General features: G+C 44.9%; 1 protein-coding gene across 12 annotated transcripts in view; it reads right to left on the minus strand.

The window, feature by feature from the left end:
- AHI1 (Abelson helper integration site 1) overlaps nt 1–13,125 on the minus strand; it is a 196,338-nt gene that overhangs the window by 175,546 nt on the left and 7,667 nt on the right. For 7 of the 12 annotated variants that reach the window (XM_077813080.1, XM_077813081.1, XM_077813078.1 and 4 more), the window contains 3 exons: nt 11,064–11,146; nt 6,962–7,033; nt 6,384–6,505 (listed from right to left, as the gene is read on the minus strand). In XM_077813080.1, coding sequence (XP_077669206.1) covers nt 6,384–6,505; nt 6,962–6,971 — 132 coding nt within the window. In that variant the 5' untranslated portion in view covers nt 6,972–7,033; nt 11,064–11,146. Of the gene's footprint in view, nt 1–6,383; nt 6,506–6,961; nt 7,034–7,238; nt 7,320–11,063; nt 11,147–13,125 lie in introns of all 12 variants that reach the window. The other 5 variants (XM_077813085.1, XM_077813083.1, XM_077813077.1 and 2 more) reach the window with 4 other exon arrangements.

Here is a 13,125-nt window from a genome sequence, read left to right on the forward strand (position 1 = left end):
GGCCCCAGTCTCTCTGCACAGAGGGAGACCGTTACGGTGACTAAATGATGATCGGAGAATGGGGCCGGCCGAATGGCGGAGGAGTGGGCCTGTGAAAGATGGAAACGGGATAAGTAAATACGGTCCAACCGAGAGTGGTGTGACCGATGGGCCTCCACCCAGACAAAGGTGAACGTGGAGGTGTCATCTGTGTGATGGTCACGCCAGACGTCCACTAGAGAGTGATGTTCAACTATCCCTCGGAGAATATTCGCGGCGGCCGAGCTCGGCTCGGCCCCTGAGCGGTCCCGTTCCTCGAGGGTGGTGTTAAAGTTCCCTCCCAGGACCACGCACTCGTGCGAATCCAGGGTGCCGAGAAAGTCGGACACCCGCTGATAGAATTGTGGCCGCCTGGAGCTCATTTGCGGGGCATAGATGTTAACAAGATTGACCACGAGCCCCTCCATACAGACTCGAAGGTGCAGCAGGTGGCCCGGCACGGCCTCAGTGACCCCTAGCACCTCGGGCTGTAGGTTGGGGGAGAACAGGGTCGCCACTCCAGCTTGCCAAGTCGCGAAGTGGCTAAAGTATACCCCGTCCCCCCACTCCAGCCGCCACCTGTCCTCGGCGGCCGGGTCCGTATGGGTCTCCTGCAGGAAAACTACAGAGTACCCCCCTTCCCAAAGGTAAGAGAGCACCTGGGACCTGCGGAGAGCCATCCTACAGCCCCTGGTATTCAGGGTCGCAATAATAAGAGGCGTCATGCGGAGGGCTGGGGGGGTGGGGGTTTCTTGTTGGCGAGGGTGTTCAGGGCCCCCGGCGGGTTGCGCAGCAACCCGTGACCCATCCCGTGGATGAGTAGATCGTGTCGGAAGCCGCGGGCTCGCTCGTAGGCCGCAGCACCGCGCCTTCCTTGCCCCCTGCCCTCCTTTATAAGGGCCCTTGTGGCCTGGAGGATTTGGTCAGAGTCCCCCCATAGCTGAAGAGCCAGCTGTACCCTATTGCGGGCACCACGGGTGTGTTCTAGGAACTTCCGTAGTGCATGCCGCAGCTCATGGGGGGGTGGGGTTACAATTTCCGGGGTGTTCCCTGGTGGGACTCTTAATACAGCCTCATGGTCCGCTAAGGCGGGTAGACAGGGTGCAGACCACCGACGGGGCGTCTGACAGGCTGGGGTTATTAAATTCATTTCACGCCTTGGGGTGGAGGGGGATGGCAGGGAAAAAATTGCCACTCCTAATGGGTTGCGACTAGAAAGTGCAAAGACTGCTCCCTGGGGGGAATCTGCGAAAGGCGGGAAGGAAATAACCCCAGGGGTGGCATTAGCATTGCAGGAGGAGGGGACTTGGGCAGGGACAGGGGTGGGGGCAGGAGCAGGGGTAAGGCTCTGGGGTTCAGGAGGCAAGCAGCTAAAGGAAAGTGCCTCCTGAGCAGAGTCAAGGGTTAAGGGAGGGGACTCCCAATAATGCTAGGCACTGGCTCCATGGTGGTCTTAGCAGCCATGGCATCAGGTGGTGGACCACCTTCTGCAGGGTGCTCGCCCGGGAAGGCAATCAGGGGGAGGGAGCATGGGGAAAGGGGGGCTGGGGTAAGGTTGCCCAGCTCAAGGCCAGCCGGTAGTAGATCATCCTCTCCCTGGGTGACCGGGGTCAAATCTAGGGCCTCAATCTCCGCATACATGGGGGAGAGGCCAGCTCCTGCTACCCCGGGGGCCTCTCCTCTAGGGCCCGCCTCAACGGTCGCCTCGGGGTCCGCGGGGGGTTCGGGTGGTATCCAGGCAGAAGGGGCATCCTCAGGAGTCTCGGAGGGGAGGGTCTCCCGTGGAGGGGGGATTCTGCCCTCCAATGCCAGTCCTTCTTCCCCTCCCGACACCAGCAGATGGATCTCACTCGTGGCCGTGGCGGGAGGCTCAATATCTGTGCCTCCTTTCCTGGTCTTCTGGGGGGCTTCTGCGTCGGATGGATGCAGCGGAGCTCGAGCTTTCCGCTTGCCTCGCTTCCCCTGGACTAGGGTCCAGCCCTCCATAGCGTCATCTGGGGGTTGGTTAGCAGGGGTCATGTCGGGGGGCGGAGGCGATGGTTCAGGGGGGTAGCGGTGAGGCAGCATGAGGGGCGGGGGTTTCTCCTTGGGGCGGGCCCTCTCCTATACCCGGTAATATCCTTGCCACACCCTCCTCCATAGGCTCTGCTGGATTGGTAATAGCAAGGGTGGAACTCCCTTGCTCGCCCAGGCGTTGTAGGGAAGGTATCTCTTGGGCCCGGACGGGAGCAGCGATGGGTCGAGTAGGAGGAGGGTTGGTTCCAGGTGCCGGGCATCCAGGGGCGTCAGCAGCGATGGGGCCGATGTCCTGCCGGGTCTCAGGGGTTTCGGGTGCCCCTCCCCCCCAGGCCAAAGGGCAGTCTCTGCGGACATGCCCCGCTGAGCGGCAGAGGTAGCACCGGGCCTCTCTGGTGGAGTAAAAGACCCGATAGCGGGCTCCCTGGTAGAGGACTAGGAAAGACCTCTCGAGCGCTTCTCTGTCACGCGCCCTTGCCGGCGGTAGAAGCTGCACTTGCCGGCGGAACGAAAGGACGTGACAGAGGGTGGGGTCCTTGCAGCTCAACGGGAGAGGGCTGATGACAGAGACAAGTTTCCCCAGAGTGGAGAGAGCGGGTAACAGGGCAACATTGGGTAAGAAGGGAGGAACGGAGGTGAGGACGAGGCGAACGCCCAGGTCTTCTAGCAGCTCTAGGGGGACAAACACCACCCCCCGCCCCCGCCAGGCCCCTCTCCACCGCCTCCTGGGCGGCAGCCTCCGAAGCTAAGAAAAAAACGACCTTCCCATACATCTTGGAGGCCACCACAATAGCCGTGGGTCCTACCACCTTCGCCAACGCCTGCACGTATGTCTCCACGTGGGGTGAGGTGGGCACCAGGAGGCAACGGACACCGTGCCTCCTGGTCAAGGCGGGGAAAGGGCCCCGGCCGCTGGTGATGGTGGCGGAAGCGGAGGGGCGAGATGACGAGGTGGCAGGCAGGGGGGAGCCCGTCACCGCCCGGGCATATGTCCTGGGGGCCGGGGGAGGGACAATCGCAGAGCTGGTGGAGGGAAACACAGGGAGGGGTGCCACGGTTGATGACGAGGCCACAGCGGTGGGGGCAGCCCCTGCCATGGAGGGCTTAGTGGTTTTAGCGGGGCCCTTTCCTTTCATCCCGCCCTGGCCCTTCCGGCCAGCTGGGGGGGGTTTCCTAGAATCTGGGGGGGCGGTGGGCGCAGCAGCAGCAATCACCCCGGTGCCTCCTGCTGCCGGTGCCCCAGCGGGGGGGGGGTGGCAAGTATCTTAACAATAGTGGTGGGGGAGGGACAACTGATTTTGTTAAAGGGGCCTCGCCCCTCTCTTTCCCCGCCATTGTGAGCAGGGAGAGATGGGGAGACACCGGAAGGAGGAGGAGGGAGGGGGAAGCAAAGTAACCGCTCCTCCCTGCTGGGCTGCAGATGGGGGGGGATGCCAGGGGGTTGGACTGGGGGCGGGGGGAAAAAACAAAATCGGCGTCCAGTAATAGGGGCAAGCTGTGGGATAAGCAATCGGGGGGTGGGGGTGCAGACCCACGCACGTTTGTCCAAAGAGTCTCGGTGGGTCGGCTGTTATGTCCGGTCCGAAAGGCAAAGTTCAAAGCGAACAGCTGGATCCGAAGGGAGATGGCAGGTTGCCAGCAGGGACGGACGGCGGGGGGGGCTGTGACAGTTGTAGTAATGGTGGGGGGGTTAGGGACACCGATGGACCGGGGGGGGCTCTGCGCCACACCCCCTGTGCCGCCACAAACGCAAGTAACCACAGTCAAACTCCCCCCCACAAGAGTATAATTCAGAAAGTTACTCAGTCTTACGGCCCCCTTCACGATGATTTATAGCTTCCCCGGATTATTTCTCCTGTCTTCTGAAATCTTCTTCTCCAGCTGTGTTGGCTGTGTTCCAAGGCTTCCGGCATGCTGAGAATGTTGTAAAGTCCGAGCTGCCAGCAAAACGGCTGGGTCTGGGGGTTTCCACTCCCCCACTCCGGACAGCAAAATCGGCAATCTTCCCCCCCCTCCTCCGGGGGGCCCAGCTGAGGCAAATAGCTGCGCCCGAAAGCAGGCGTGGGAGGGGCGGGTGCTGGCGGCAAGCTGAGGGCCGACCAGCACGTAGACGGCAAGAAGAAAAAAAAAAACAAAGAATCAAAACAAAGCAAAAAAAAGCATCTGGCCCGGTCGGGGGGGGACTAAGGCAGGTTCAAAAAGTAAGAAAAATCCAGGCTAGGGGGCTTTAGGAAAGAATAGAAAGCAGATAGCTGAGGAGCAAGCAAAGGACGTTCCGTTTCCCAACAGGGAAGGTTTCAGAACAATCAGGAACCTTCTGTGGACAATTAAGACAGGCTGATTAGAACACCTGTAGCCAATCAAGAAGCTGCTAGAATCAATTAAGGAAGGCTAATCAGGGCACCTGGGTTTTAAAAAGGAGCTCACTTCAGTTTGTGGTGTGTGTGTGTGAGGAGCTGGGAGTGAGAATGCGGACTGTCGGAGGACTGAGGTGTACAAGCATTATCAGATAACAGGAGGAAGGTCCTATGGTGAGAATAAAGAAGGTGTTGGGAGGAGGCCATAGGGAAGTAGCCCAGGAAGTTGTAATGTCACACAGCTGTTCCAGGAGGCACTCTAGACACCTGCATTCCACAGGGCCCTGGGCTGGAACCTGGCATAGAGGGCGGGCCCAGGTTCCCCCCAAATCCTCCCAACTCCTGGTCAGACACAGGAGGAGTCGACTTGGACGGTGAATTCAGAAAAACGGCCAAGCTCAGGGCTGCCGTGAAGCTCCGAGGCGAGCAAATCCGCCAATAAGCGCAAGACCCACCAAGGTAGAGCAGGAACTTTGTCACAGGTGATAAGCACCACGAGGAAATTAATAATTTTGTATTCAGAACAGGCTCTGAAAGGTATGCAATAAGGTCTGAGGCCACACATGGAGTGCTGAGAATGAAATGAAATATTGACCGGCTACCAACTGAGAGAGTACCATCCATGCTGTGCACTGAATGAAGCAAAGGTCCTGTGGAAAAAATAATATGTGATTATGTAATTAAAGACGGTATCATAATGCATACGTACCAGTGGCATGAATTAAGGTTGTACAGGCTGGAGCTGCCTAAGGAACTAAGCCACAGGCAGCTTTTTGGGCCACCAATAGAGTGTGTTGATGTTCCTGTAATCTGCCAGCTTTTACTGGCTGGACGGGGAACTCAGCAACAGAGAGATAAATGAGAGCAGTGGTTGGTGGAGTCCAAGTCAAACGAGTGGCCATTTTGGTGAGTGGACTATTGACCAGGGTTGCAAGTTGAATGAAGACGTGATGGCGAGTGGTTTTCAACCTGTGGTCTATGGACCCCTGGGGATCCGCAGACTATATCTAAGGGCTCTGTGAAAGGTTGTCATTACCATAAAACAGTGGTTTTCACCCTGCGGGTCCACAGACTAGGTCTAAGATTTCTATTCAAAATTTTTTTAGGGGTCCGCAAATGAAAAAACGTTGAAAACTACTGAGCTTAGGGGTCGGATGGGTCATTACCATGGAACCTGAAGTCACCACAAATGAGTGAGGGAGATTGTGAGGCAAGGAAGATAGACAGCCATGAATCAAAATCAAGAGAGGAAGGCTGATGGAAAGAGGTTGGGTGGATGTTAGATGACAATTCCTGGAGGGTGTGAGGAGAGAAGAGTCATATTCAGTGCTTTTCAGAAGCAGAGAAATGAGTGGGAAAGAGGAGAGGGAGTTCTAGTTTGATTTAGTTTTGTTTTAATAATCTTATTTTCATGATACTAGCTTTGGAAAACTTAATAAAGTTGACATTTACCTTTGTTACCAACTAGACAACTGATAAGCATCTGTAAAACTCACAGACATGAGCTATTTGCTCTAAGAGCTAACTACTAGTATTACTGTGGGAATGATCCTGCAAGCCCTTCACACACGACACTCCAACCGAAGTTAATGTGAATCTGGAAAGCTTAAAGGATGGCCTCCAAAATTCTACTGAAAAATGTGGTGGATAAGAATAGGTTGACACAATTTTAACTGTAGGCATGCCTGTAGGCATCCTTGAACATTAATCTCGAATTACATTACTAGTATCACTAGGTCACTGTAGGTTGTAAACTACTGGGGTTTACTCTTATTGTTCAGTATGGACATCAATAATGAATAAAAGTAATACATTAAAAATGGAAGTTTTCTATTATGAAGCAAACACCACGTTTTCTTTTCATAGTGCTTGCTGAAGCTTACAGCAACTCCTTTCTGCTGGGAGGGAGGAAGCATACTTCCTTTGCTGAGAGATATGGGATTTTTTCCATGAAGGCAAGCAGAATCACTGTTCTCAGGTTAACAAACTCACCATAATATTCTCATGAGAGTGAAATTTTTGCTTCTTTGATTTCTTTTTTTCTGTTAGCCCAGAATGACTCCTGAATATTTCCTCAAAGCGAACTTTGGTTTTTGCCTTTGCCTCACTCTCTGCTAGAAAAAAAGTTAAAATAAGATTAATTGGCTCAAATAATTAGGTTCATTACAACAGCACCTGATTACACTTTTAGGCATAGAGGGCAGCATTTTCACCAGAGATGAATTACACTAATCAAGACTTTTATTTTACCTTGTGAAACTGAGAAAAAGTTTCCATTTACAATGGCAACCAGATGAACATAACTCAAAGAAGCAATATACGTAGAATCATCTATTGTACACAGCAAGACAATTCTCAAATACATTGTTTCACATATTAACTATCAATGTTATAAATCCTGCAAATGTTAAATAAAAAAGTTCATAAAACAAAACAAAATCAGCTGTAAGCATTGACCAAGAATTAATCCAAGGCAGCACTAAAGATCAATTGATGGAAGTAACTGAACATTAATACCCAATTCTAAGAATAAAATGCATTTTGGAAATTAAAAATGTAGAAGTTCTCACCTGGTGGCATTTTCAGTCCTATATTAAGAATGGCTCAATACACTACACCTTTCTTTCTTAAAGTTCAACATTCTGCAAAACACACACCAACATTCAGAATATTTTAATTAACAAAACTAAGTTACAAAATGTATAGTATAAATTTATGCCAGCCTGAATGACTGGGTTAGTAATACTGAGACTAAAAAAAACCAAACCAAAAAAAACCCAAAGTTGATCAGAATAAATCTAAAATGCAATTCAATTTATATGGAACAATGCAAGAAATACTTCTCACCATATAAACAGAGTCAATGAAATAGAATCCATTTCCCTTTAATTTGTGGCATGCTCTAAAGAGAGATTTTACAGATTCATTCTTTAAAAAAAAAACAAAACAAAACAGCAATTAAGACTCAATCCTGCACACCCTCTTCACTCAGACGATACTCCAAATGAAGTCAACATTAGCTTTGGTGGAGTAAAGATGATAGGACAGGGTCCTAAATTTCTTCTTACAAAATGTGAGGTATATTAGTTCTAAAAGAAACTTGAGTGGATATGCCAAGCATAAGTTCTAGCAATTACTGAACTGTCATAATGTACTAAATAGGGTTGGGTGAAATTTATTGGCCAACCCCCCCCCCCCCCACACACACACACATCCATCAAATATGCACATTCAGCAACACCAAAACACTTAAATTTTTTTTATTGAAACAATTATAAAAAAAGTCTGAAAAATATCAAAGCATTTTGTTTTGACATTTTCTAAATAAAGTGTTTTGATTTTTCAGTTTGAAACAACTTTTCATTTCAATATTTATTTTTATTAATAAAAATATAAAATCATCAAACTGAAATGAAATTTGACTTTTTGATACACCAAAAAAAGAAGTTGTTTTTTTTAAATTTTATTTTATTTTTCAGAACTGCCAATGAACCAAAATTCCAATATTTGCACAGCTCTAGAAACCAAAAAGAGAGAAACAGAAACTACGCATTAACATCTAGTTATACCATTTCTACCTCTTGCTGCTAGGCAGTCTTTTGAGGTGGAAACCATACCAACTGTATATTCTGAAAGGTGTTTGAAATTAGCAGGTATGACCAAAAGTGGCTTTACATGGGAGGCTGCAGGGAGCATCTTTTATTGTAGAAATGTAGCTTGTCATTTCACAGCTAACAACAATATTTTTCCCCCCAACAGAAATATCATTTATTTCTAGCTCAGAAACAAAACTACTTCAGTGTCATTGTTAAACTATGCATCCCTATGGTCATAACACTTAAAAGAAATGAAAAAAGAGAAAATGTATTTTTAAATAATCATGTCTTAGGGGTTTTTTTTTAGTTACATAAAATCAATTTGAATATTTCTAAAGTTAGATTTATTGTCACTATAAGGCACTATAAAGTATGTGTCTCAACAGGATACCACTGCTTTACACACAATTCAAATTCAGACTCAGATAGAAATAGAAAACATTTACTACTTTAAGGTAGAAACCAAAACACTGTTAAATTATAATACCCTGCAGTTTACCAATTACTTTTGTCTTTTGGAGAGTAGGGAAGAATACATTTTGTGATTGATTTTATTCTCTCAAGAGACTGAGCACCAAGAAAGCAGGTACCCTCAAGTTTATAAAAAGGAACACAGGACAAAAAACAAATAAAATATGCGTAGCGCATACCTGCTTCCAATCTAATGGCTGAAATATCTTCATTAGTATCCAAATATACACAACAAAAGAGGGCCACTAGCAAATAAATTTTGTCCACAGCTGATCATCTTCTCTACAGGCTAGGCTAGTATTCTCACTACCACTTTTTTGTTTTGAGTGCTATAAATTGCACAGATCCACCAGGCTTGACTGAAGACCACTGAGCTCTCTACACACCACTCTTCTCTTGCTGAATAAATTATCCCTTTCATGACAACAAAATTAAAACCCATAATATTAATAGTTATTTTTATCCACTGTAATCGGAAGGAAGAATTACATAACATTTGACACACAGCCTTTAATTAACAGTATCAGAAGTCTAAATATAGCCTATTAATCAACATGGATAAGAACAAGGATGTTCCCCCTAGATAATCTCATTTTAAAATAGGAGAGATTTAATCTTGTGTTAAAGTTCAACAATCAGAGAATCCCAAAATGACTAAAGCTAGAGTTTTCCTTAATCTATTATTTTTCTAGCATATTGATTAATAAAGCAGTTTTCCTCCAGCAATGACAAACACACATAATACAGTATAGGGTTATATTCCAGACACCAGGATATAATCTGGGAAAACAGAAATCTGCAGCCAGAGATTTTAAAAATTTTCTGTATATCTTCCTGCAGATTCTCATTTTCTCTATCTAAGCTATCATTTTTTAAACTGTATTTTTCAAATTCATCAAGTAGCAAAAATAATCTTCAGAATGGCAACTAATGTACTGTCCATCATTGTCTTTTGTGTCTATAAACAGACAGTGTAGTATTGCTGCTTCAGTATTTTATACTTCTGTAACATTTTCTGTCCTGAAAGATCCCAGGGGCTGTATAGGTTATGCTGCAAAGAAAAAAAATACCCCAGCCACCACAGCAAAGCAGCCACACGTAGTATATAACAAAGCAGAAGTGTGTGTCTACTGTTAAATGCTACACTACAGGAACTGAAGAATTCCTCATCCAATATGAGCCACAGAAGAATTTAGGTAGGTGGACCTTATTACACAATTTAGAATTTGATCAGACTAGCTCCCTTACTCTCTTGCAAAAAGTGAAATGAAATTTTTAGTGATCACAAATGGCCATGACTCCAGATTTTGTTTGCTTACATCTCACCTGAAAGATAGCATCTGCACAGCAAAATGCTTCCCAACACTGAACTTGGACACTGACTGGCCAAGCTGCTGAATCTCCAGCACCATCTTGAGGCACCCCATGTTTTCCTTGGAGGTTTCCCATCCAAGGATTCACTGCTTAGTGTAACTTAGATGTAACTGCTTAGCTTGAGATCTCACAAGACTGCAATCCAGAATTACTTGACAAAATGGCACAAAAATACAAACTATTCCTATTCATCACCATTTATTATTTATGCAAAAACAAAAAGTGTGTTAGGTTTTTATTCATTCGTCTCAATGGGGTACTTTAGTCAAGAGAGTGATTAACTAGGCATCATTTCTGAAGCCTTATTAATACCTTGTAAATGTTAACTTGGCAACACCAGCTAACATAACTCTCCATGTCAAAGAAAGCACAGAATTAAATATAGTAAAATATCTTAAATGAATCAAACTGTACCACAGAATCTCTATGGATAGATATTTTAAAATTTCATGCTTGAATAATCAGAGTACAGCAGCAGAAACATACTACCTACAGCTGACCAGGTGATTGTGCAATGCTCAGGGAGATTTGAGAGGCTACAAAATTGAACACCCAATGATAAAGGAGGCTTTCAATTATCCCCATATTGACTGGGAACATGTCACTTCAGGAGGAGATACAGAAATAAAATTTCTAGACACCATTAATGACTACTTCTTGGAACAGATAGTCCTGGAACCCAAAAGGGGAGAGGCAATTCTTGATTTAGTCCTAAATGAAACACATGAGCACATCCAAGAGATGAATATAGCTGCACTACTCAGTAACAGTGACCATAATGTAATTAAATTTAACATCCTTGTAGAAGGAAAAATACCAAAGAAACACACAATAGCATTTAACTTCAAAGGAGGAAACTAGACAAAAAATGAGAATGGTTTTTGGGTTAGAGGCTGTCTTTTTGTTCTATATTTGTACAGTGCATAGCAAATGGGGTCCAGGTTCTCTAGGTGGTATGATAATACACATTTATAATAAATAAAATAAATAATAAATAATAATAATAATAATAATATGGACAAATGTAGTCATACATCTAGGAACAAAGAATGTAGTCTTACTTACAGGATGGGGGGATTCAATCCTAGGAAACAGTGACTCTGAAAAAGACTTGGGGTTCATGGTGGAGAATCCCTTGAACATGAGCTCCTAGTGCAATGCCATTGCCAAAAGGGCTAAAGCAATCCTTGGATGTATAAACAGTGAAATATCAGTATTGAGATTACATTACCTTTTTATTTGGCACTGGTGCAGACCATCATTAGAATACTGTGTCCAGTTCTGATGTCCACAAGTCAAGAAAAATGCTGATAACTGGAGAGAGTTCAAAGAAGAGCCATGAGTACGATTAAAGGATTGGAAAACATGCCTTATAGTAAGAGAGGCAAGGAGCTCAATCTATTAAATGTCAAAACACTTTGTTAAAGCAGAGTTAAGGTTGCCTGGTAGTAGCTCATGCCCTTCCAGAACATTAAGTTCAGCAAAACTCAAACTTCTGAAAGCCAGTAAGCATAGAGTTAAGGTAAATGCCTGTGCAACCTTAACTCTACATCCACGGAGGTGACAATAGCACTGAGAATGATCTACATGCACTCCTGCTACATTCACTCTGTTAGGTGTAGATTCAGTGGAAGAGAAATAAGGTGGAAGAGCTGTGACAGTGATATTAGGAGACCTGGGGATTAGTTTGAGGAGCATCACAGAGCTGTGATTGCCATACTAGAAGATGTGGTTCTGAGTCCTCTCCCCCACACGTGTTTTATGAAAGGAAAGAGGTGTATATATACCTTGAGTTTCCACTCTACATCATTTCAATACAGAATGGTACAGGTTGTGTCAGTGGCAGGGCACTGATACTGTCAGTAGAAAGGCCAGATATGAGAGCAGTCTGTGGCTTTAATGATGGGTAGGGGAAAGCAGAGGTTTAGGTGGTATCTTACGTGCAAGTGTGAAGGGGCTACAAAAAGAGTGAAGTAGTTTTTAAATATTACAAGTGTTGTATTCTGTTGAGGCAGCAGGCAGGGTGTTTGATTATACAGCAAATGCAGCTGTCCATTACAGTGAAAAGGGAGAATGGGCATATGTGTGTTATGGACATATTGGGACATTGCTCAAAGAGGGCAAAATTAAGGTTGTATGAGTTTACCTTAACTCTGCACTTCCTGACTTTCAGAAGTCTGAGACTTTACTGAAATCGATGTTCTAAAAGGGCAGGAGCTATCACTGGGCAAATGTAACTCTGAGCTAATGAAGTATTTTGCCATTTAATTTCCTAGGTTTCTTTAAACAGAAAGTGAAATGTTTGCTGGTAGGAGTTAATGGTCATTTCAACAGTTGTAGTTCTCACCTAGGTTTGCTGTTTATATGCTTCCATGTCTAGATGATAATTAGGCTTGGCATAATTAAATTTTTTTTTACATAAATAATTTTGAGCAAGTATCAATGTTTATTTTAGGTATTTTTTCTGTTTTAATTGATTTAATTTCCTGCAACTGTGTAAATTTAGGGGGGCAGTTGTCAGACAGTAATTATTCAATGACAGTAGACCTTGAGATTCAAAACGTTAAAGGTTTAAAATAATTAAAACACCAATCACCAACATCACATGTCAAAATATAGAGCAAATATCTTTAAACCAGACTCTAATAATTTCTCAAGCAGCATTTCTCTCTCTGCCTATTTGTAAATTTCTATTATTCTCAATGGATATATTTTTTCATCTGTTTGTGTGTGTGTGTATGGTGAAATTGACATTTACCAATAAAAACCTAATCCTTCCAAGCCAAGTAATAATTAAAGACATAACATTTATATCATACTTTTCATTGGTATAACTTAAAGAACGCTACATTATTATCCTCATATTACAGGTGGGAAACTGAGGCACAGAAAGGTGAAGTGATTTCCCCAAGATCATCCAGCAGGCCCAGTGGCAAAGTAAGGAACAGTTTCAATCCAGTGGTCTTTTCGCTAGACCACAGAGTCACTACATAATTCCTCAGTGCTTCTTCTTCACTGCTACACATTTTGTTATAGTAGATGTGATGTTGCACCCCATAATGCTTTATAGAAATATGCTCATGAATGTAAATATGACATAACTGGAATACGTTTTATGCTACAAATGCCATGTAACATATCTCTCCAAAGGTTATGATCTACTGAATATATTCATCCTATTTATATGCATGTATCATTTTTGTATTCGAAGTTATGAATATTGGCTGTGTATTTGTTTGATTTTAAGTAGCCTCAGTGAAACATTTGGTCAGCTTCTTGAGAAAAGACTATTC

This window comes from Eretmochelys imbricata, chromosome 3, assembly GCF_965152235.1.
Source record: "Eretmochelys imbricata isolate rEreImb1 chromosome 3, rEreImb1.hap1, whole genome shotgun sequence".
Lineage (NCBI taxonomy): Eukaryota > Metazoa > Chordata > Testudines > Cheloniidae > Eretmochelys > Eretmochelys imbricata.